This window comes from Macadamia integrifolia, chromosome 9 (genome assembly GCF_013358625.1).
Source record: "Macadamia integrifolia cultivar HAES 741 chromosome 9, SCU_Mint_v3, whole genome shotgun sequence".
In the NCBI taxonomy this organism is placed as follows: domain Eukaryota; kingdom Viridiplantae; phylum Streptophyta; class Magnoliopsida; order Proteales; family Proteaceae; genus Macadamia; species Macadamia integrifolia.
This window is the reverse complement of record NC_056565.1, coordinates 5925778-5950230: the sequence shown is the minus strand read 5'-3', so window position 1 is coordinate 5950230 and position 24453 is coordinate 5925778. Positions and strand designations below refer to the sequence as shown.

The 24453-nt window shown below is 36.3% G+C and overlaps 4 protein-coding genes across 11 annotated transcripts in view; all 4 read left to right on the top strand.

Annotated features, from left to right (window-relative positions):
- The window catches only part of LOC122089271 (pentatricopeptide repeat-containing protein At3g13880), a 16859-nt gene extending 4349 nt beyond the window's left edge, over positions 1-12510 (top strand). For 2 of the 8 annotated variants that reach the window (XM_042658864.1, XM_042658862.1), the window contains exon 4: positions 231-1496. The gene's annotated coding sequence lies outside the window, so the exon portion shown is untranslated. Of the gene's footprint in view, positions 1-230; positions 1497-1589; positions 1914-2034; positions 2502-11849; positions 11918-12038 lie in introns of those variants that run through there. The other 6 variants (XM_042658865.1, XM_042658867.1, XM_042658863.1 and 3 more) reach the window with 6 other exon arrangements.
- LOC122089274 (lichenase-like) lies at positions 6276-7237 on the top strand (the record flags this gene model as incomplete). The annotated part of the gene is given in 1 exon segment (XM_042658870.1): positions 6276-7237. A coding segment is annotated over 1 exon segment (765 nt), but the record flags the coding sequence as incomplete, so codon positions are not given.
- On the top strand, positions 9854-11526 carry LOC122089273 (glucan endo-1,3-beta-glucosidase, basic vacuolar isoform-like). Its single transcript, XM_042658869.1, has 2 exons — positions 9854-10238; positions 10318-11526. The coding sequence occupies exons 1-2, from the start codon at positions 10139-10141 to the stop codon at positions 11277-11279; spliced, it is 1062 nt and encodes a 353-aa protein (XP_042514803.1). The 5' UTR covers positions 9854-10138; the 3' UTR covers positions 11280-11526.
- A 2797-nt stretch (positions 12511-15307) lies between the features above and the next one.
- LOC122088484 (lichenase-like) lies at positions 15308-17037 on the top strand. Its single transcript, XM_042657763.1, has 2 exons — positions 15308-15462; positions 15962-17037. The coding sequence occupies exons 1-2, from the start codon at positions 15372-15374 to the stop codon at positions 16912-16914; spliced, it is 1044 nt and encodes a 347-aa protein (XP_042513697.1). The 5' UTR covers positions 15308-15371; the 3' UTR covers positions 16915-17037.
- Positions 17038-24453: the final 7416 nt, after the last annotated feature.

The following is a 24453-nucleotide window of genomic DNA, read 5'->3' as shown; positions in this document are numbered from 1 at the left end:
TTTTTTTTTTGAGTTATCTTCCATTATACCGCTTTCTGTTGTAGTTCTTTTTAGCTTTGTCCCCTTGATTCTTTCAGCATATGTGCTTCTGATGCGCTTAAATGTCATGTCAATAAATTCCTGGAGTTTCTGTTGTCACCAAATTCAAGGCACTGATTTTCTAGTTACTTAAAGAAATAATCAGTCTTCTGATAGCACTCTTATGATTTGTGAAAAAATTTTCTCTGCAGGAATGAATTATTAAAGTTTTGGGGCATGAAGTGCTGGGAAAGAAATATGGTTGTCATATTGTCAGGTCTTCTGATAGAAATCTTGTGATTTGTGAAAAAAATTTCTCACTGTTTGGGTCTTGCACTAAGTATGACTTCGGATAGAGCCTATTGGAGAGTAAGGATCTACGTAGCCGATCCCATTTAGCTGAGATTCTCTTGACTTTCTGGCTGTGCCTCTTTCCTCTTACTTTCATCTTTCATTTTTCATCATTCGTTGTCTTTCATTTGTCATTGTTCGTTTTTCATTTTTCATTTCTCATCTCATTACCTATCCCGCTTTTCTGTTCTTTTTCATCCCCCTTTTCTTTCTAGACCTCAGTTTTCCTTACTTTATTTTGTTTGGATTCATGTAGCCGACCCCATTAAGTTGGGATATAAGGCTAAGTTTGTAGTTTTTATTGGGGTCATAATCGTTTGACTTTCCTAGAAGTGACAAACGAATCCAGACCATCCATTTTAAGTCATTCCCCTCGACCAATTTTCCAATGCGTAAAAGCATTATCTTCTCCTCCCCCCAACTGTTAATGTGTTCCCTGCAAAACATCACTGGAGTTTGTAGAGTTTGATGAAAACCAAGAAAGGAAGACATTGCTGGGTATAGGAACAGGGAGAGAGATTAGTGGGATGCCACCTCCATTGCTGTTGCCACTGTTTCCATCATTGTCTTTGTAACCCGCAACTGCTGCCAAAAACCTGGAGGAGAGGATTCGAGGGAGGAGAATATGGAGATTTTAAGATGACATATTTACCCCTACATTAAATGTTTGCAGAAGATGTACCGAAGGTAATTATGATTCGTTATATCAGAGAAAATCAGAAACCCTTGTTATTTTTCTTGACTGCCTGTCCATTAAGGAATCTATGGACAAGCACTTAGTTCAGCCACGTGCAATCAGATGGGACTGAAATTGTGTACAGGTAGATATTTTGGGGTCTGCCACTCATATGTCATGTTTTAGCTCAAATGGAGTTAGCCAAGTGGAAAAATAAAGCTTTGAACAATTCAGGACTACTAAGAAGGTGCATGATCAAGTGTGTAGTAGAAGACATCACAAACCAGGAAATTTTTTTTCCAGTACTTAATTTTTATATGGTTGCTTCCTCTCTGTAGAAAAAAAATAAAAATTTTAATCAATAAACATGAAAGCATGTTTTCTTTGAAGGTTATCATGTAGACACTGGGGCAGACAATATGCTTGTAAATTATTTTTGTTTGTTTTGTGCTAGCTTTCTGTGACTAATCATTTTTTTTTTTTTTTAGAAATTGTGAAAACATGACTTAAATAAATTGAAACCAAACTGTCAACTTTACCGCAGGGGTGTTCTGGGTCCTGAATGACAAGCTCGAGCTTTCATAGTGGGAATGGCTCTGGATAGAGTTGGTCCCAGCCTCTTAGGCACTGTAGTTGAGACATATCTTGAATGGTAGGTCACATCTCATGGCCATCTGTTTTTTTGGCTTCATGTGGACTAGCAGAAAAGGTTTGATTGATAGTTTGGATTTTTCTCTATTTTCTCATTGATGATTATTCTTATTCACTCAATTCAAGTAATGGAAGCTGTTTTGCTCAAAGTGACTACATTCTTCTTTCCTGGTCAAGCTGATGGAGCGCAATCTGCGTCATGATCTTCTCAATCCAGGTAAGGAACTTGGACTGGACAGCCTAGGAGCTTGTCCAGAACTGAAACCTGTAACAAGGGCTGCCAAATTAGTTATCTATTGTGAATATGGTGAGTAATGAAGGGTTTCTTTATCATTCAGAAACTGAGCAATGATCTCATCTGTGGTCACCAAAGAAGCTGATATCTGGACTGAGTCCTCCATGATGCACAGGTCTTATGTGAACTCACCATTACAAATTCAGATTGAAATAAATGGTGGGCACTATCAATGCAATGAAGAGAAGACAAGACCAGTCCCAAGTAGAATTGAAGGGAAAATGTAGAACCAAGTGGCCTCATTCTGCCCTCTACATCAATTTGTAATTGGGGACTTTCTATAGAGATGCAGTTGTTTCCAAGGGGCCATAGGCCGTTAACTTAATTGCTCTATCACCAATCCATAAAGTCTGGCTTCTATGTAGTTGTTCTACCACCAAACCCATTAAGTCTCGACTTCTGTGCTTTTTCCAAGTCAGCCAGGTCTTTGCCATTGTAGTGCTGAGTACTATTCAAAACGTTTGTGAAGGGACGACTTTTTGGTTATGAGTCTCTTTCCTTTGTGACACATTTGTCTTTAATTGGATACCATGTAACAATTGAAGGTGATGTTTTCAAAAATCACAATATATATGAGTTATTAATTTTTTATTTTTTTAATCTAAATTGTCTATTCCCACTCAAGAGTTAGGAAAGTGCAAAGTCAATGTCTAAAGGATTGATACACATGCATGGACAAACATGGAAAAAGTGCACCAAAAAAAAAATAAAAATTATTGAATTAAACTGAAATTTGTCACGTGGCTAATCTAAATCATGTCCTCTCTATCCAATGGTCAGAATGGATATTCCATTTATCATCCATTCTGTCCATGTAGCAAAATAGATGCTTTGTGATATTTGAAAAAAATAATAGACTATTATGATGATCTACTAGTTCACCTCTTTAATTTGATAATTCTTATCCAGACAAAGAATTAAGCACCTTTTTCCATATCATCTGGTATTCTACAACATGGTTTACTAAAATTCCCTTATTATATGAACCCAAGTACTAATGTAAATTTTCTTTGTGTGAATGCATTATTATATATCTTTTTATGATTGAATAATTTAAAGTATGAGTATATGATATACAGAGACATACCCCATTGAATACATATACACATATAATTTTCCCCAAAAAATTTAAATATGATAGTATTAAACATTAAGGAAAATCTGTTTCAAAGCACTTAATATCTGCAAATTACCTTCATTTCCTTGGTCAACAAAGTAAATCTGACATGAATAACACTTGTGCTTATGTGACTACAATGCCACATGGAAGAAATTTCCAGCGGAATATTTTTGCTGTGTGACTCACCCAGCAGTACATTCCCCATATTAGATTTCTTTTAGGTGAAAAACCCATATTACATTTTGGAATAAATTAAAATAGATTAATAAATAAATAAATAAATAAATAAAGGCTTCACTTGTCTTCATAGAAAAGATTTATAAAATCTGATTTCAAACATTTTCTGATAGACCTTGAACCTTCTGTGGTTGAGAAGGAAGCATAAGTCATAAAATTATATTTGTTATATTAATTATTAGAGAAAAGTTCATTGATTGAAGCAAAGATAAGCATTGTGTTTTGGAGCAATAGACCGCGTAAATGGAATAAAATATAAAAACCGATGACAATGCCCCACATCGTGATCATAACGACTATTGATCCATTGCCCTTAATTGTTTTATAGAAAATGAAATACCTAGGAATTGTATTTGTCAGGAATATTTATAGGTCTATTGCTATCAAATAAATTGGGATTTTTCACACTAGTGTGATCAACTTGTTCACATACAAACAATGAAGCTTTCATGAGAATTCTGTTAAACATGAGACAAGCTCTGGATTTTGACACCCCTGATCTTTGTTGAACTAGAAGTCATGGTCAATGGTGATGAGCTGCGACCTTCCTTCCTTCACGGACGACCACTTGCACAATTTATATTCGTACATTCGTTAGGCAATTCAGTCTTGGCTGTACCCATGAAAAGGATGAAATGCTGTTAGGGAAATGACTTCTGCTTCCAGTTCAGTTCTAGCTTATGTTGCCATAGGAAGATGGAATATAGCCTATATGACTTTGATGAGCTTTACCATCAAATCTAGACATGTTGGTTTGCTAATCAAACAAATAAGAGCTATATATGATAATTATTGTTAAATGGGGCCTTGATGATTGTTGGTGTACAATGTCTTTATTCCATCGCAGTTTGATGGGAGTTTTATACTTTTTGGTTTTAGGTTTTTCCTTATATATTTGTAGCAAGATTTACTTTCTCTATAAGCAATTCTGAGAGGTGTGAGTATGAACACTGTAACTCTATTCTCCATTAATTATGAAGCAGAATCTCATCAAGGACGTAGGCAATCTTGCCAAACCTCGTGAACCTATGTGTATCATTTGTTCTTGTTTTTCCATTACCTTCTGCATCGCTTTTAGGGTTGCATTTTTAACCTCGAACCAAAAAGATTAAAATCAAACCCATTATATTTTACTTTAAGCATGAAGAAACCAATTTAAAAGAGAAAGTGAAAGATAACTTAAGTTGAAGCAATGAAGAAAGACATAGGAAGCAAACTGCTAGCACACTAGAGTGCAAGTTCTTAGGAAGTCATAGCTTCGATTTTTCCATCTTTACCTTCTGCCTAAAGGCACCCCCTTTTCCCCTCCATACACTCTCTCCCTCCGGAGGGACAAGTTAGATAGGCAGAAAAGAAAACAGTGCAAGTTCTCAGGAAGAAAACTGCTAGCACATTAGAGTGTAAGTTCTCGGGAAGTAGTGGTTCGACTCTCTGTCTTCACCTTGTGTCTTAAGGCAGCCCCTTCCCTCCCAAGGGGCAAGTTAGATAGGTAGAAAAGACAAGAGTGACAAGTTCTCAGGAAGAACTTTTAGCACATTAGAGTGCAAGTTCTCGGATAGTCTTGGGTTCGACTCTCCTATCTTCACCTTGTGTCTTAAGGCAGCTCCTTTTTTTCTTTCCCCCACTCTCTCCCTCCCAAGGGGCAAGTTAGATAGATAGAAAAGACAAGAATGCAAGTTCTTAGGAAGTTGTGGGTTCAATTCTCCTGTCTCCACCTTGGGCTTGATGACTCCACCTTCTCCCCTATTCTCCTTCCCACATTTCTGAATCAAGCGGCTACTTGTACACCAGGATGTGGATAGGAGAAGGTCATCCTTGATGCTAAGATTTTTTTTTTTTTTTTTTTTTTTTTTTTGAAGGTTGCCCATATAGGAGACGTCTACCTAAAAGGAAATTAAAAGGTCCCAAAGACTTTTCAACGTGAACAAGGAAACGCCGGTGTAGAAACTTCCAACTGTTTTGATAGGATATTAGCTTCTTCTCTTCCTATATAAGAGGCCTAAATGGTGGTGATGAAATGCATCTTACAATTCTGAGGTTCTCTTCTTCACCAATATGGCTACATTCTTTGCAACAAGAAACAATAGGCCTCTTGTTGCTGCCACAGTACTGTTGGTTCTCTTTGGACTACTAATGGGTAGCCTAGACATTACAGAAAAGTGTGAGAATTATATTATGCTAGGGTCTTTAAGATTATAAGTCAAGTCTACATTCTTTTAACCTTACTTTGCAGGTTCCAACTTTCAACCAAACACCCTATATATTGATTAAGATAGAGTTACTGTGCTTAGGTGGAAACCGATATTTGGATACCATGTTTGATTAGATCTTCTCTTGCAATCCTTTGTTTGATCAGTTTTCCATCTTGCAATCCTTTGTAACTCTATCTTGTTTAATTATTGGGGTTCCATGCGAAAGTAATAATCCCACATCAGATGTGAATAAGCTGACGTGGAGGCATGTAAGGTCTTGTGAACCCTTTGCTTTATGGCTAGTTTTTAAAGATGATTTCTACCCCATCCCAACATCTTTTGGTCAATACACCCTACTGAAAAGTTCCATTTTTTTTCATTTATAATTTTTTACTTCACTTCCTTCTACCCAAACAAGGCTTAGACTATTCTCTTTGTGTTTTAGTGTAAACTTCATTTTCTCTATTTGATTTGGGTTGAGGTGAGAGTTGAGACTGACTAGAGTGACTCCTCCCCTCCATTAAAAATCAACTAAGCTCTTCTCAATCTAATGCAGGTGCACAAACAGGCGTTTGTTATGGAAAACTAGGTGACAATTTACCATCTCCACAGGAAGTTGTGAATCTTTATAAACAATCAAATATCCAAAGGATGAGGATTTATGGTCCAGATGATACAACTCTCCAAGCCCTTAGAGACTCCAACATTGAACTCATCATGGGTGTCCCAAACAGTGATCTTCAAGGCATAGCAAGCAGCACTAGCACTGCAAATGATTGGGTACAAAAAAACATAAAAGCCTACTCACCTAATGTCAAATTCAAGTACATCGCCGTGGGCAATGAAGTAAATCCCCCCGCCGACGGCAATGTTCAGTTTGTTCTCCCTGCAATGAAAAACATACAAAGTGCAATTGCATCATCTGGCCTACAAATCAAAGTGTCCACAGCTGTTTATTTTGGACTCCTTGAAAACACTTACCCTCCATCCCAAGCTTCCTTCAAGGGCGACGTGAAGTCGTTTATAGACCCAATTATAAGCTTCCTTGCTAGCAATGGTGCACCATTACTTGCTAATGTGTATCCTTATTTCAGTTACAAAGATGACCAAAAGGACATCCAGCTTTCCTATGCCTTGTTTACCTCTCCATCAGTTGTGGTTCAAGATGGTGGACTAGGGTACCAAAACCTTTTTGATGCTATGGTGGATGCTATCTACTCAGCTCTTGAGAAGGATGGTGGTGGTTCTGTTGAGATTGTTGTATCAGAAAGTGGTTGGCCAACTGAAGGAGATGTGGGGACTTCTGTTCAAAATGCACAAACTTACAATTCAAAGCTGATTGAACATGTCAAGAATGGAACTCCCAAGAGGCAAGGAAGAGCTATAGAGACTTATATCTTTGCCATGTTTGATGAGAACCAAAAGACTCCAGAGCTGGAGAAACACTGGGGGCTTTTCTCTCCTAACAAACAACCCAAATATCAAATTAGTTTCTCTTAAAAGGGTGTCTTTTTAATTTCTGTGCCTTTAATTTCATCATAAAATAAGAGTTATGGTACTCATGTTTGTCTCTTTAACAGATGTTCAAAAACCTCTAGTAAAATAATACTCTCCTACTGTTCCAATTATTTATCTATAGGGAAGAAGTGGTTAACGTATCTTCAAAGCAAATCTCTCAATTTAGAGAGTTTTACATATTTGAGGTTTTTCTGTTCGAAGCAGAAAAGTTTAATGCATGCCTTCAATGCTTTCTTTATTTCTTTAATAAAGTCTTTGGGAAACTGGTATTGAACATAGCTTTCAAATTTGATGTCCCACACAAGTGGCCTCTATCTCGTGACTTGTTTGGTCATGGGTCTCTTTCACTTCTATGGTGCATAATTTATCTTTGATGTGATACAAAATTTCTCTATATTAATTTGGTGCGGTACAGCTGGCCAAGAGTTTATATTGAAATATTATACCGTATTGAAAAAAATATTTACATTTTAAAATCGATACTGTATCGACTAGGTACAGTTTTGATATGAATTTTATTTGATAAAAATGTATTTTTTATTTGGTATATTTTGGTACAATTATTTATATTTTATGTATGAAAGAAGGTTCTCTAAACAAACAGGGTACGTAATCTACATCCTCTCAATGATTTTTCATTATTTTTTTATTTAAAAAAATAATATAACAATCCCATGTGAGACAACATGCAGTACACCTCAGGCTCAGAGAAGCTTTTCCTATATATATATATATATATATATATAATCAATAATTCGGTATTTTGGTACAAGATTCGAATATGATTTTGATAATTCAATATGATTTAATACATATTGAATGATTTTATCTTAAATACTGATATCATTACTGTATCGATTAAAAAAAAACATTTTATCATATTCGGTACAATTTTGATATAGTTATTTGATGTGATTTGATATTAAATAGTTTACGATATTGATACATAATTGACAACCTTAACCCTAGGCCTTTTTTCTTGTCTATTGAATGCCCATAGCTTTAGAAACAAAACGCGATAAAATCTATAACTTGTACACAAAGAGGAAAAGACCTACTCTCATTCAACTGAACTCTTCTTTGGATGTAGTTTATTTAATTATTGTGCTTTACCCCTTTTTTTTTAATTATTTTTTGTTTTCTTATTAGGTTTATTAACAAATAATGTAGTTTTCCCTTTCTTTTTTTGATAAATAATTTCATTGTGGAAATAAATTAGGAGTGATCTGTTTTGAATATTAGTTTACTCACCCCAATTTACTCAGTAGATATCAGCATTTCTTACACATATACCTTAAACAGTAAGAGTAACATGTTTATAATGATTAAGAGGGTAAAACTGTAAGAGTAAGAAGACTCCTCCCCGTCTACAACCCTAACCAGATTGACATTTCTTATTGGTGTTGTCTAGATGTTGCGGGTAATTTAGGTTTTTTTTTTTAATAACTTATATAAGAATTTGATAAATCTTTTCAACATTTTAATTTGTGTTTGTAAAACCTAAGAGGAAATGAGCGTTCTTTGGTTGCACAACCCCTACTTCTGAACATAAAGGGTAGAAAAATGATACATCCACCTTTATGAAACCCAAAAATTCTCCCTATGTTAATGCCCGTGTATGCACCCTCATTGGCCTTTGCGTTGACGCATGAGCTGTGCGACTGGAGGTGTTATTTTCTTCAAAACTTAATTTATATCTATCAATTTTGTAAATCTTTTTGCTAACTAAGTATATCTAGATAATTTTTCCATTTAAAAAATAAAAGTTGGATTAAGTCTTCCATCACACATGGTGAAGAGAGAATCTCTTTGTTCATCACTTTTGGTAGTTAAAGGGAACCATGGTCTTAGTGCACAGTATCAATCATCCTCAAAATCCATATGGTATCAAAATGGATCATTATCAGATCACACATATCAAACAAAAATATCTCTGTTTTCGCTTAAAAAAATAGATTTTTTTTTATCTTTTTATTCTTAATCCATACCGTTTTATTAATACAATATTGACCAGATATCAGGATCGAAAACTTACCAAACTAATATGAAACACTCGATACGGGATCCGATACTAGTACTCTGAACCATGGATGAGACTGGTGAAACGGTCAGGTATTTTGAACCATCACACATAATAAGGGAAGTAGTTATGAGATCACAGCCGTGGGATTGACTTCATCTACAGCGGAGATATAACTTTTTCCGAAAATTCTGATTCACAATTAACTGGTTTGACGGGCAAGGATGTCGTCTGGTATATGATGACGATGTCTCACGAACCCAGTTCAGATTGGGAAGTGAGAAAAATCCCCCTCCGTGGTCCGAGGTAGTTAAGATATCTTGACTATCTGTTTCTGACTCTTCCTCTGAACCGAAAGAGAACCCCAATATCTTAAAGGTAAAGTGTGTACGTGTGTGGGGGTGGGGGGTTATGCAAACCCAAGCCGACCTAGCCACTAAGCTGGTCGCAAAGCTGTTCAATGACTTTATCGGTTTGACCCATCGCACCGTTGGGGATGAATTTGAAACTACGAGGAGAAATCAAACAAACAATCACACAATACAAGAAATTTAACATGGTTTGACACAAATGTCTATATTCACATGAGAAAAGCAGAAATTCTCGCTAAACTTTAACAAAATTCTTTACCCACATCCTACCCAAATACAAATACAAACCCAATAATTATATGAACTACTACAGAATACAAGACACACACAACCCCAACACTACGGTATCTCACATTTACAGGTTATGCGGGCTAATTGCAGACTAGAGTGTGGATAAGGTCATCCTTGTTTCTAAGGGATTAGGACCATCTAAGTCATCCTTGATGTTAACAGGGAAGGACCATCCAAATTGTCAACCTAAAAGGACATTAAGACTTTTCAACTTTGAACAAGGAAATGTTGGCACAGAAGCAGCTTCCAAGTGTTTTCATAGGATTGCCACTGAAGTCTTAGTAGGACATGGAAACTCTCAAGGTACAGAATTTGATCTTCTTCTCTTCCTATATCAGAAGCCTAAATGGTGGTGATGAGATGCATCTGAAAAATCTTAGATTCTCTTCTTCACCACCATGGCTGCTTTCTTTGCAAAAAGAAACAATAGCCCTCCTGATGCTACCACAGTACTGTTGCTTCTGTTTGGGCTACTAATGAGTAGCCTAGACATCACAGGTTTGTGTATCAACTCTGGAAGCATTGAGGGTCTAAGCTCTTCATCAAAATCAACTAAGCTCTTCTGAATCTAATGCAGGTGCACAAACAGGTGTTTGTTATGGAGGTCAAGCCTTAGGCAACAATTTACCATCTCCACAGGAAGCTGTGGATCTTTATAAATCATCAAACATCCATAGGATGAGGCTTTATGCTCCAGATGAAGCAACTCTCGAAGTCCTTAGAGACTCCAACATTGAACTCATCTTGGGTGTCCCAAACGATGACCTTCAAGGCATAGCAATCAACACTACCACTGCATACAATTGGGTACAGAGAAACATAAAAGCCTACTCATCTAATGTCAAATTCAAGTACATTGCCGTCGGCAACGAAGTAAATCTCACCACCAACGGCGAAGCTCAATTTGTTCTCCCTGCAATGCAAAACATACAAAGTGCAATTACATCATTTGGTCTACAAAACCAAATCAAAGTGTCCACAGCAATTGATTCTCAACTCCTTGATGATAACATTACTTATCCTCCATCCCAACTCGACTTCAAAGGCGAAGCGAGGTCGTTTATAGACCCAATTATAAGCTTCCTTGTTAACAATGGTGCACCATTACTTGCTAATGTGTATCCTTACTTCATTTACAAGTATAACCAACAAGACATTCAACTCTCCTATGCTTTGTTTACCTCTTCATCAGTTGTGGTTCAAGATGGTGGATTAGGGTACCAAAACCTTTTTGATGCTATGGTGGATGCTTTCTACTCAGCTCTTGAGAAGGATGGAGGTGGTTCTGTTGAGATTGTTGTATCAGAGAGTGGATGGCCAACTGAAGGAGATGTGGGGACTTCTGTGCAAAATGCACAAACTTACAATTCAAAGCTGATTGAACATGTGAAGAATGGAACTCCCAAGAGGCAAGGAAGAGCTATAGAGACTTATATCTTTGAAATGTTTGATGAGAACCTAAAGAATCCAGAGAGGGAGAAACACTGGGGGCTTTTCTTTCCCAACAAACAACCCAAATATCAGTTCAGTTTCTCTTAATTGTTAAAAGAGTGAGAGATGGGTTCTCTAAAGAGGGTCTTCTTTCTGTGCTTTTTAATTTTGACTCATGTTTGTCATATTGTATGTTTTCAATATGAACAAGCAGTGAAATTCCCAAAATAGAAATAGATATTTCATCACTACCACATCCATTATCATTCAAATAGTCCTATGTTTTCTTTGAAGGTTATCATGTAGACACTGGGGCAGACAATATGCTTGTAAATTATTTTTGTTTGTTTTGTGCTAGCTTTCTGTGACTTATCAATTTTTTTTTTTGTGGTAGAAATTGTGAAAACATGACTTAAATAAATTGAAACCAAACTGTCAACTTTACCGCAGGGGTGTTCTGGGTCCTGAATGACAAGCTCGAGCTTTCATAGTGGGAATGGCTCTGGATAGAGTTGGTCCCAGCCTCTTAGGGACTGTAGTTGAGACATATCTTGAATGGTAGGTCACATCTCATGGCCATCTGTTTTTTTGGCTTCATGTGGACTAGCAGAAAAGGTTTGATTGATAGTTTGGATTTTTCTCTATTTTCTCATTGATGATTATTCTTATTCACTCAAGGTGACTACATTCTTCTTTCCTGGTCAAGCTGATGGAGCGCAATCTGCGTCATGATCTTCTCAATCCAGGTAAGGAACTTGGACTGGACAGCCTAGGAGCATGTCCAGAACTGAAACCTGTAACAAGGGCTGCCAAATTAGTTATCTATTGTGAATATGGTGAGTAATGAAGGGTTTCTTTATCATTCAGAAACTGAGCAATGATCTCATCTCAGGTGGTCACCAAAGAAGCTGATATCTGGACTGAGTCCTCCATGATGCACAGGTCTTATGTGAACTCACCATTACAAATTCAGATTGAAATAAATGGTGGGCACTATCAATGCAATGAAGAGAAGACTAAGACCCAGTCCCATGTAGAATTGAAGGGAAAATGTAGAACCAAGTGGCCTCATTCTGCCCTCTACATCAATTTGTAATTGGGGACTTTCTATAGAGATGCAGTTGTTTCCAAGGGCCATAGGCCATTAACTTAATTGCTTTATCACCAACCCATAAAGTCTGGCTTCTATGTAGTTGTTCTACCACCAAACCCATTAAGTCTTGACTTCTGTGCTTTTTCCAAGTCAGCCAGGTCTTTGCCATTGTAGTGCTGAGTACTATTCAAAACGTTTGTGAAGGGACGACTCTAAAGAGAGGTCTTTCTCGTGAGTTTGTTTGGTTATATGAGTCTCTTTCCTATTCTGTGACACATTTGTCTTTAATTGGATACCATGTGACAATTGAACGTGATGTTTTCAAAAATCACAATATATACGAGTTATTAATTTTTTATTTTTTTAATCTAAATTGTCTATTCTCACTCAAGAGTTAGGAAAGTGCAAAGTCAATGTCTAAAGGATTGATACACATGCATGGACAAACATGGAATATGTGCACACAAAAAAAAAAAAAATTATTGAATTAGACTAAAATTTGTCACGTGGCTAATCTAAATCATGTCCTCTCTATTCAATGGTTAGATGGATATTCCATCTGTCATCCATTCTGTTCATGTGGCAAAATAGATGCTTTGTGATATTTGAAAAAAATAATAGACTATTATGATGATCTACTAGTTCACCTCTTTAATTTGATAATTCTTATCCAGACAAAGAATTAAGCACCTTTTTCCATATCATCTGGGTATTTACAACATGGTTTACTAAAATTACCTTCTTATATGAACCCAAGTACTAATGTAAATTTTCTTTGTGTGAATGCATTATTATATATCTTTTTATGATTGAATAATTTAAAGTATGAGTATATGATATACAGAGACATACCCCATTGAATACATATACACAAATAATTTTCCCCAAAAAATTTAAATATGATAGTATTAAACATTAAGGAAAATCTGTTTCAAAGCACTTAATATCTGCAAATTACCTTAATTTCCTTGGCCAACAAAGTAAATCTGACATGAATAACACTTGTGCTTATGTGACTACAATGCCATATGGAAGAAATTTCCAGATGAATATTTTTGCTGTGTGACTCACCCAGCAGTACATTCCCCATATTAGATTTCTTTTAGGTGAAAAACCCATATTACATTTTGGAATAAATTAAAATAGATTAATAAATAAATAAAGGCTTCACTTGTCTTCATAGAAAAGATTTATAAAATCTGATTTCAAACATTTTCTGATAGACCTTGAGCCTTCTGTGGTTGAGATGGAAGCATAAGTCATAAATTTATATTTGTTATATTAATTGTTAGAGAAAATTTCATTGATTGAAGCAAAGATAAACATTGTGTTTTGGAGCAATAGACCGCGTAAATGGAATAAAATATAAAAACCGATGACAATGCCCCACATCGTGATCATAACGACTATTGATCCATTGCCCTTAATTGTTTTACAGAAAATGAAATACCTAGGAATTGTATTTGTCAGGAATATTTATAGGTCCGTCGCTATCAAATAAATTGGGATTTTTCACACTAGTGTGATCAACTTGTTCACATACAAACAATGAAGCTTTCATGAGAATTCTGTTAAACATGAGACAAGGTCTGGATTTTGACACCCCTGATCTTTGTTGAACTAGAAGTCATGGTCAATGGTGATGAGCTGCGACCTTCCTTCCTTCACGGACGACCACTTGCACAATTTATATTCGTACATTCGTTAGGCAATTCAGTCCTGGCTGCACCCATGAAAAGGATGAAATGCTGTTAGGGAAATGACTTCTGCTTCCAGTTCAGTTCTAGCTTATGTTGCCATAGGAAGATGGAATATAGCCTATATGACTTTGATGAGCTTTACCATCAAATCTAGACATGTTGGTTTGCTAATCAAACAAATAGGAGCTATATATGATAATTATTGTTAAATGGGGCCTTGATGATTGTTGGTGTACGATGTCTTTATTCCGTCGCATAGATGGTACATGTGTTCAACTCAACCATCTATCTCAACTCAAATCGTCCATACCAATATGTTAATGACCTCATTTATAGGGCTGTACAAGCAGAGCAACCGGTGTATATCACATTTTAAAAATTTGGATTGGATCGATCAACATCACTCGGATTGAATTGATATTAGACACGACAGGTCACTAACCCATTTGATGTGGATCCATTGATAAAGTACAAGGGTAAGATGATATAAAAAACTTTAATTAAGAAAAAAAAATCTAAAATATACCATTAAAAAAAACAAGGGTATACCTGATCTCTGTTTAAAAATAAAAAAAAAGTTGGACACAACGCTGATATATTGTAAACTAACATCCATTGTGTCTCTTTCTCCTTCTCTTAAAATGACTCCCTGCCCTTCTAATATAATACCCCATCTAACACTGACATTGGTATCATCCACTAACTTACCATCTCTCTTATTAAAGTGAAAATAAATTAAGAGTTTCCATCAGCCATGGTGAAAGGGAGAATATTTTCATCCTTCACTTTTAATGATTGGATGGAACTCTTGGAAGAGTACCAAAGGCATTTTGAACCTTACCACAACAGTGCGAACGAGTTATGAGATCACATCGATGGGGTTCTCTTCATCTACGGTGAAGATAAACTTCTTTGAAAAGTGCTGATCCTCAATTAACTGGTTTGACGGACGAGGATGGTCTTGTATAAGATGATGCCCCATGATGAACCCAATTTAGACTGGGAAGTGAGAAAAATTCCAGTTTGTGGTCATGGGTAGTTAAGATATCTCATTATCTTGACTATCTGTTTCTGAGTCTTCCTTGTGGAGTTGCTCATTTGAAGAGACGTCTACCCAATGAAATTTAAGACCCCAAAGACTTTCTAACTGAAAACAGAGGTAGATCCACTCATTCCTGTTTATCACATGGGGGCTGCGATTCAAATTTCTGGAAATTCTAAGTCTGATGAACCAAATTTCAAGAGTTAAATCTTGACTCTGAAGTGAGTCTTTTTCAAGCTACGTGATGCGGCGGTTCTTGGAAGATTTTAAGCTATGGGGTCCATCTCTCCCTATAAATAAGAGGCCCAAATGTTGGAGATAAGATACTACCTAAGCTTCTTTTTCTTCTTGCGTTCTCCTTCATCATGGCTACTTGTTCTGCACGAGGAAGCCCTTCTGTTGCTGCCACAATGCTACTTCTTTTTGGGCTCCTAATGTCTACCTTAGGCATAACAGGTCTCTCTCTCTCTCTCTCTCTCTCTCTCTCTCTCTCTCTCTGTGAAAATAGTGAAGGTAGCAACTTTGCTCAGTGCAAGCAAACTTTCAAGGGCTCATAGCCAAAGAAATGGAATAATTCATTCCCCTTTTTCACAAATATCTTCGAAGATTTGTATTTTATAAAATACTTTTCAAGATTCTATTTCTTTACCTATGAGCTTGGAAAATTTTTTGTTGTTACCCAAGTTGCAGTCAAGTAGCTACAACCCTGTTAGCAACCAAAGAAGCGGAATAATTCCCTTCCCCAGAGGGTTCAAAAATACCCTCCTAGGTTTTTGTATTTTTCAAAATGCCCTTTAAGATTCTATTTCTTTTACTGCAACTTGGGGAGCAGCTAAATTTCGTTCACAAGCCCAGATACGTAATATGAAAGTTCCTGCAACATGGGTAGTAGCAAAATTTCACTTTAGTTTCAATTCTCATCACATCAGACTAATTTTCTGTCGATCTAATGCAGGGGCACAAACAGGGGTTTGTTATGGGATGAATGGAAACAATTTACCATCTAAACAAGAAGTGGTGGCTCTCTACAAATCCCAAAATATCCAAAGGATGAGACTCTATGATCCAAACAAAGAAGCTCTCCAAGCTCTTAGAGGCTCCAACATTGGACTCATATTGGGTGTCCCAAATGATGCCCTTCAAGGCATAGCAACCAGTACTTCCACAGCAAATAATTGGGTAAAAACAAATGTGGTAGCCTACTCATCTAATGTCAAATTCCGGTATATCGCCGTGGGGAACGAAGTCAGTCCGGTGAATGGCAATTCTCAATATGTTAACTTCGTTTTACCTGCCATTAAAAACATTCGCTCTGCAATTTCATCAGCTGGCCTGAACATCCCGGTGACCACTGCCATCGAAACCGGACTACTCAGCACCTCATACCCTCCATCCCAAGGTGCATTCAGAAGTGATGTAAGGTCATATATAGACCCAATTCTTGCTTTCCTTTCTCAAAATAAGTCTCCATTACTAGCAAATGTGTATCCATACTTCAGTTACAAATCCAACACTGCTTCCATCCAACTTTCCTATGCTTTGTTTACATCCACTTCAGTTGTGGTGCATGACCAATACAGTAATCTTGGATACAAAAACCTTTTTGATGCCCTTGTTGATGCTGTCTACTCTGCTATGGAGAAGGCAGGTGGTTCTAGTGTTGGACTTGTTGTATCAGAGAGTGGTTGGCCAACTGCAGGAGGTACTTCAACAACAGTAGCGAATGCAAAGACTTACAACAACAATCTGATTCAACATGTGAAGAGTGGCACTCCTAAGAAGCCTGGGTCTTTAGAGACTTATATCTTTGCCATGTTTGATGAGAACAATAAGAGTCCAGAGGAAGAGAAGCACTGGGGGATATTCAATCCAAATAAACAACCCAAATACCAAATCAGCTTCTCTTAAAGGGATTCAGTTCTGAGTATGTAGCCAGATGAATAAATAAAGGCTATAAGTCTCTCTCAAAGTGTTGGTGTATTAGCAATAATTCTAATGGAGATGAATAAATAAAGACTAAAAGTTGTTCTCTGTGTTGGTGTATTAGCAATAACTCTGATAGTGCAATTAACCCCAAGTGTGTTGTTCAACTTATCTATCTATAAAGTTTCTACCCCAATGTGAACTGCCAAGTGACATGAATACTGGATAAGATTGCAATTCATTTGTCAGCAATGTCATGCCAACAATATTGGCCCCACAAATAAATGGATTAAGTTTTCCTCCATCCAGAATGGAGATGTGAGGCTATGATTATACTTCGGGTTCATCATAAATTTTCAAAAGTATCCTTCTTCATTTCAATTAAAGGAATAGATAGGGTAAACAAGAGATTCTATTTTCACCATGTGTGAAAACTGGAGAGAAACTGGATCCTAAATAAATTGAAAAATGAAAAAAAATCTGGGTACAACCCTAGGCCCAGCTTGGGCTAATTTTATAACCTTAACTCAATTATACCCCACCTTCTGCATATCCATGAATCTCTATGATAATCTGACCGCTATTGTGTAGGTTCCCCGTAGTTCTAATTTTTCAAAACTTTATATTACCATTTGAGTTGAAATTTGATATGTTGAATGCCTTGAGTCTACATGTCAACAAAATTTAGATCCCAACTAAACTATCACGTGATAAATATTTGGACAACTTAGGAAGGCCTTCCTATGTGAGTTGCATAAGATACAAATAAACCTTTTGTACCAATGACGACATTTTTTTTTTTTTTGGGCCTATCTATCTAATAGTAGCTAAAACATCCTTTGTAGTGAGTGCAGTGAGCATCGGATGGCCTAGACGATCTCAGGACAGGTGGCCGGATGCTTTCAGTCATCCGATGCATCACTGCACTCACTGTATCCACGAGACTTTATTTCACTATCTTGAATCTTTCGTAGTGAATTAGTTTGGACTTATTACTTCTTCTTCTTCTTTTTCATTTTCTTTTTATAAGATACTTTTATGATGTTATGCTCATATATTAATTTTAAATAGGTCATTTTGCTTTTTTTTTTTTTATCATTATAAGAGTTCGCCTTAGCTAACCCAAACCAGGAAAACCTAAGCATGATGGCCTTAAAATTTTTAAAATTGGTTGGGTTGGGTTGAGACTGAGCTTCCAATTCCTAGAACTCAAATTGGGCTTGGGCTACCTTCCAATCTGCAAGTGCCATCCCCAGTTGCAGCTGATGCATGAAATAAAGAAGGATTTTGTTTGATGAAGAATAAGAAGGAGAGGAAAATGAGAGGGAATGGATCCTACATGGAATTTCTCGTTAATAAGGTGAGAAGTGAGAACTAACATACATCTTGAACAAATTTGCAAATCATATAATTTGCCTAAAGGCTGGGGATTGCTACCTAGTTGTGTGGCCATCGCGCTAGCCCAGGGATCAACTAGGGCAGGGTTGTCTGAGTATAAGGGCATACGAGCAAGTAGGGTTCTTTTTTACTTAATCTAAATACCTTAGTTGCCATCCCTACCCGGTCACTTGAAATCCTTTATCCACCTTATTTAACTCTTATTTGTAGTGGTTAGGAATTAGGATGAAGAGTTATTCCCACCTGCCTAACCAGCTGCCCACCTAATATTATATGATTTATTCAGCCCAATGAATTTAGAAACAAAAAGACCCAGCCCCAGCCCACCTTTGCCTTGTTTCCTTTGTCTACCAAAGGCCCATGAATTTAGAAACGAAAATGGCCGAAAGCTCAATCACTCAAAAAGAGAAAAAGATCCCAATTGAAACCCTCATTCAACTGAACTCGTCTTAGAATATGGTGCAATTAGTGAGATAGAATCCGCTGTTTGTACGATCATCAGGTTGTACCGACCTGGCCAGTATTTGACATCTGTCCTACCTTTTGTCATTACAAGGATAATAAGGGGTATTTTTTAGAACAAAATGGATAGATGTCGGATGCTAACTCGTATGATCTGGTGATCATATGAACATCTGATCCGTTTTCGCAATATTAGTTAGGGAGAAAGAACACTGCTCAATAGTAGGACCACAGTGAAGATGCATGCGTGCCTCTTCCATTGGTTGCGGGTGCTGATGTGTACATGCACTAACAGGTAGCGTTCTCTCTTGATAATTAGCTTATAATATGGTGTGCCTCTGAGTGTTCATGCTAGCAAAACCCTTTTCAATGAGAAGCTTGTATAGCACTTGAAGGAGCTTAATGAGCACAAAAGCATGGGGATATCTGTGTTAAGGAGGAGACAAAGCGATCCCTTCCTCTCAAGGTAGGATTAAGTATCTGCATCCAATTCTTAATTTGTTATCTTTGCATATAGCTGGGACAGGAGATAACGTGGGAATCACTCACCAATCACAAATATAAATATATTCAATCTCTATACCTCCTTAACTCCCTAAACCTTCAAGAGCTCCAGAACCCATCAAGAGTCCAAAAAATTACCAAGCCATGGGGTCAGAACGCATTCAAGTCGAAGGAGAGACCCAGAAACATCTGGATCGAGAACTAAGAGACATGATCTCTGCTCTAACCCACCGCATCTCAGAGCTTCAGCGCACTACCAATAATGTCAGCAAGTCTGGGTCGAGCCAACCCCGTGCCGTCGACGAGGATGATGATGAAGTCAAGCCACAAGTGATTACACTCGCCGGAAGTAATACCGGAGCGACAATGCGAACCGGAGGAAGGGAAGAGATATCTGATCAGCCTCTCAGCCTTCCTTGGGGAGAACAGGAGGAGATGAGTACCTACGTGAACAGTAATTTCCAAGCCATTAATAACTCACTCGTTTTTGGTGGGAGCTACAACTCCAACGATCCTGGTGTCCATATGGACATTTATGACTATAGTGATCTTCAAGAGCATCATCATCATCATGAGGGGCACAAGAAGCCCAAGAAGAAGAAGCCTGAAAAGAAGGAAAAGAAGGACAAAAAGGAAAAGAAGGAAAAGAAAGAAAAGAAGAATGCTTCAGGGTCCTCCATAAGCCAGGAAGACCATTCTGATTAACTCTCTCTCTCTCTCTCTCTCTCTCTCGCTCTCTCTCTCTCTCTTAAAACACCCATCACTAGTATGGTCCTGTCATTATGTGTTCATGTTTACTGGGTAACTGGTTTTGGATTAAGTTTTTTTTCTTTTAATGAAAATAAAAGATATAATTAGATAAATAAATAAAATATAATGTACAATAAGACCTAGTGGTTATTTTATTTTTTTGGTAGAGCCATAAGAGTTCTTGATGTACTCTTCTATCATTATTCATTAGTAGCTTTGGCCATATATTTTCAGTTTAACGTTATACGTAAGGGTGTCAATTTCAATCTGAAACCGAATATCAAAACTGAAATTCGAGTCAAATTAATCGGATCGAAATCGAATCAAATTTATTTGGTTCAAATTCTGTTTGAATATGTGAGCATGCTATTCGTTTTGGCTCGGTTTTTGTTTAGGGTGTTAAAACCATCGGTTCAAACTGAAATCGAATTGAATTGCTCTTATCATTCAAGAGTGTTTATTGCAAGCTCTTTTTTTTTTTTTTTTTTAATGTGGTAAGTGTTTTTTGCAATTTATAATCACATATTTATAAGTTAAGATAATTTTGGAGTTAACAATGGCCATAAAGCCCATGACTTGAGTCCATTATGGCCTTTGGTCCATCAGAATCATGGTTTAAAAGTGGAATCATTTTCATAACTGAATTAAAACTGCATATCAAAATCGAATTGGAACCGAAATTGAATCGAGCTTAATTGAATCAGTTTGAATATCTAAATATGGAATCGAGTCAGTTCTCGGTTCGGTTATGATCCACCTTATCATCATTTAGAACCAAACTAAAACCAAATCAAATAATCAAAACTGAACCGATTGACACTTTTAGTTATACCTTGTGGGTTTGGGTTTAATCCCAATTCATTTTTTGGGCTGAAGCCTGAGTCAAACCGGTTCAAACCGAGGTTTTATCAATTTTGTAATGCCCCAAAAGGTACATCATTCAAATTAATACGTGATCTTAATGGAATATTTCAAAGAGCTGCTATTGTCCACTCTTTCTTTTCCATTTTTTTTTTTTTTAATATATGTGTTGGGGAGAGCGGGGTGTGTGTGGAAGGGCATGGGGTCACTTTCAAAGGGGAGAGAGAGAGGGACCAGATTCTCTGTCAGTGTGCCAAATGTGGATTGCGTGACCAAATGCTATTAGTTGTCGATAAGGATCCAAGTCTGGGAGAGAGGGTGATATAAGCTGGACACCTCAGTAGCCTTGCCAGCCTTTTTGCATTCTATATGTATCCAAATTTATTTATGGGAAAAGGCTGCGCACGCTAGCGCTATGCCAACAATGTTTGTAGGAAAACTAACGTTGTGCCCAACCTCCTTTCTTTATTTATAATATCATATATTTTTGGGTATATATCTTACTTTTAGAATAACAGAATCTCTTTCTACCATAAAAAAAAAAGAAAAAAAGATAAGAGAATCTCTTAATACTATATTCTTCCATTTCTTCCCATTTTAATGGTAATTTGATTTTTTTTTGAAAAACGTATTTTAAGAAACTATTTAATGAGACAAATTAAACATTTAAATTAAGAGAAAAATATATTAGAAGGGCTAGTGTTTACTGTCCAAGACTACCCTTGCACCTAGACACAAGGGCGCATGAATCCCAAAGGCACAATGATCATTTTGTGCCCTCCTGGACAAAAAACTTTGTCCTTAAAAAGATATATGATATATGCCGAGTATTCTCTATGGGGACTTGTGAGAATGAATTTAATTATTTCCCGGGTTGCAGCTACACCAAAGAAACGGAATGTAAAAGAATATTTTGAAAAATATTATAACCTAAGAGGGTATTGAACCCTAAGAAAAAATGAATTATTCCATTTCTTTGACTTCTAGCAGGGATTGTAGCCAAGTAGCTGTAACCCGAGTAACAACCAAATTTTTTCTTACTTGTGGCCCTGTGCCAATCACGGGGGAATTGTAAAAAGGGGTCTAAAGGAGAAATTGGATATAATTTCCTAATTTAATTTTAATCTATATCTTATCTCCAATTAGAATATCTCTCATCCCATATTCTATTTTTGGTTGAAATCTCTTCCCATATTCACATCTCTACATCTTTATCTTTTCCTCTTCCATGTTTCCAAGAGCCCTAACTACTTAAAATCTCCATCTTCTAAACTTTCTTAAATACTTTTCTTATTTCTATATACAAATCTTTACCCCCAAACTTTCTATTTATATCACTCAGCTCTTAAACTCTCTCTATCTATTTTCTTCAGTCTCTCTTTGTTTCTTTGCTACATATGTCCATGCTCTTTGAACAAGAGATGGAAAGCTTTCTAAGGTGAGTGACCTCTTCTTTTTTGTAAACCACAGAGTCGGTTGGTTGGAGAGGAGGAGTCTTAGTGGGTAGATGATAAAGCCGAGTTTGTATCTATTAAAGGGCTTGTATCCCATTTTTACAATATTTGGCTCATACCCTGGAATTTTAATTGTGACAGCTTTAAAACAGAAACAAGGTTGAATGTACATTTATAGCACAAGCTATGCTAATGCTTCAATATATTCTCTCTTTAAACCAATAGCTTATACAGAACAGTATCAGTGCAGAGATCAGTATTAATACGATACCGATATGATGGTGGGAACGAAAAAATGATCCTTTTTTTTTGAAATTACACCCGACAACAATCTGATAAGGACTCGATTCATATTGATTGAGATTGATACAAACACCAATTTTGATACCTATAACTTTGGGATCATAAGGGTACTTATGTCAGATAAAAAGAGTTGGAGAGAAAATAGAATCAAGTCTAAATATAACAATTCAAAATTCAATAGCACTAAGGATATTAAAATTAAGAGAGAGAGTTGGACTAGCTACTAGCTTTTCGAGAGTTGGTTGTTCAACCATTGGAAGGGCTGGGATAAAAAAGGCATAGCCGCTTAAGGGTCATTTCTAAAAGAGAGAGACAGACACACACAAGCTTGACACCTAGTGCCAGAGCATGTAAAACATGTATATAATTGGATACGAATTCAGATAGTGATATTTCCTTTGGGATTATATTGAAGAATATGGATATTTAGTAAGAAAATCAATAGTAACCAGTAGCACGAATTATATATAAATTTCTATAAAACAAAATAAAAACCAATATATGTTTGGACCGGATTTTCTTCACCCACAGGAAAGGTTAATTAAATCTATTAAAGTTGCCATATGTATTTAGTTTAGCCTTATGTCATTGTGGCTCTGGGTCAGCCCAGCTTATCTTTTGGACTGAAGCCTGTGTCGAAACGGTTCACATTAAAATTAAAGATGTAAATTAAGGGGTTGAATCTGGATCAGATGTTATTAGATTTGGATATCACTTGACTGAATATGGATACCCTTAAATGGGAATGGATAAAATTTAATTTAAATTTTCGATTATTCAATTACATACTCAGACCTTCTTTGCTCCAAGTCCCGATGGACACAATTCGTTCTCAATCCATGTCTATTAATTGTCAGAGAGCCATTTTCTTCATTTTCCATTACTTGTCAATTTTGAATATTCTCATAATCACTAGCCACTTAATTTTTATTACTAGTTGAACATCTATTTAATACGAATATTAATTGAATTTGAATTGTCGACTATCCATTTACGTCCCTATTTATGGGTTTGTGTCTGAATTTAGGTCTACCACAACTTATTTTCTGGGCTGAAAACTTCCGAATCAGTTCAAACTGAATCCTTCACATTAAAATCCACACTCAATCTAAAACAAAATGCAAAATAGGAAAGGTTTTATCTGTTACGTAGTGTCCCCAAGCAAAATTATATGAGCTTAATTCTATATATATATATATATATATATATATATAACTGCTATTGTCCACTTTCTCCCCATTCTTTTTTAAGGTAAACGTCTTTGTATTTCTTAGGCTGTCTTTGTGGTCACCCGGGGATCTCACCACACCAAAAACTCACTTCTATGTATATATTTTAGGACATGAAAAACTTCTATACATATAAATATATCTACATTTCTTTTAAGATAAGAGAATCTCTCAATACTTTTACCATAAAAAGAAAAAATAAATAAACGATATAGAAATAAAAAAGGCTTTAGTTTGATTTTGGTTATACATTTGGTTTGATTCAAGATACAAAATGTAGAAATGAAACACATTTTAGAAATCAAAACTGAACTGATTCAGTTTAATTTGATTTTTTTTTTTTTTTCAGATTCATATTGGGTTAATTATTCAGTTTCATATAAAGTTTAGGTCCTATTGTAAGCGTTTGGACCAAATTTTACATCTTCACTAAAAGAAAATATATTATTTGTTAAGTTTATGATCCACCAAACTTTTATCAAATATTAAAAATGAATAGAATTTATCATCTAAATTGATTAAAATAATAAAATTGGTAGTCATTCAGTTTCAGAAACGATGTT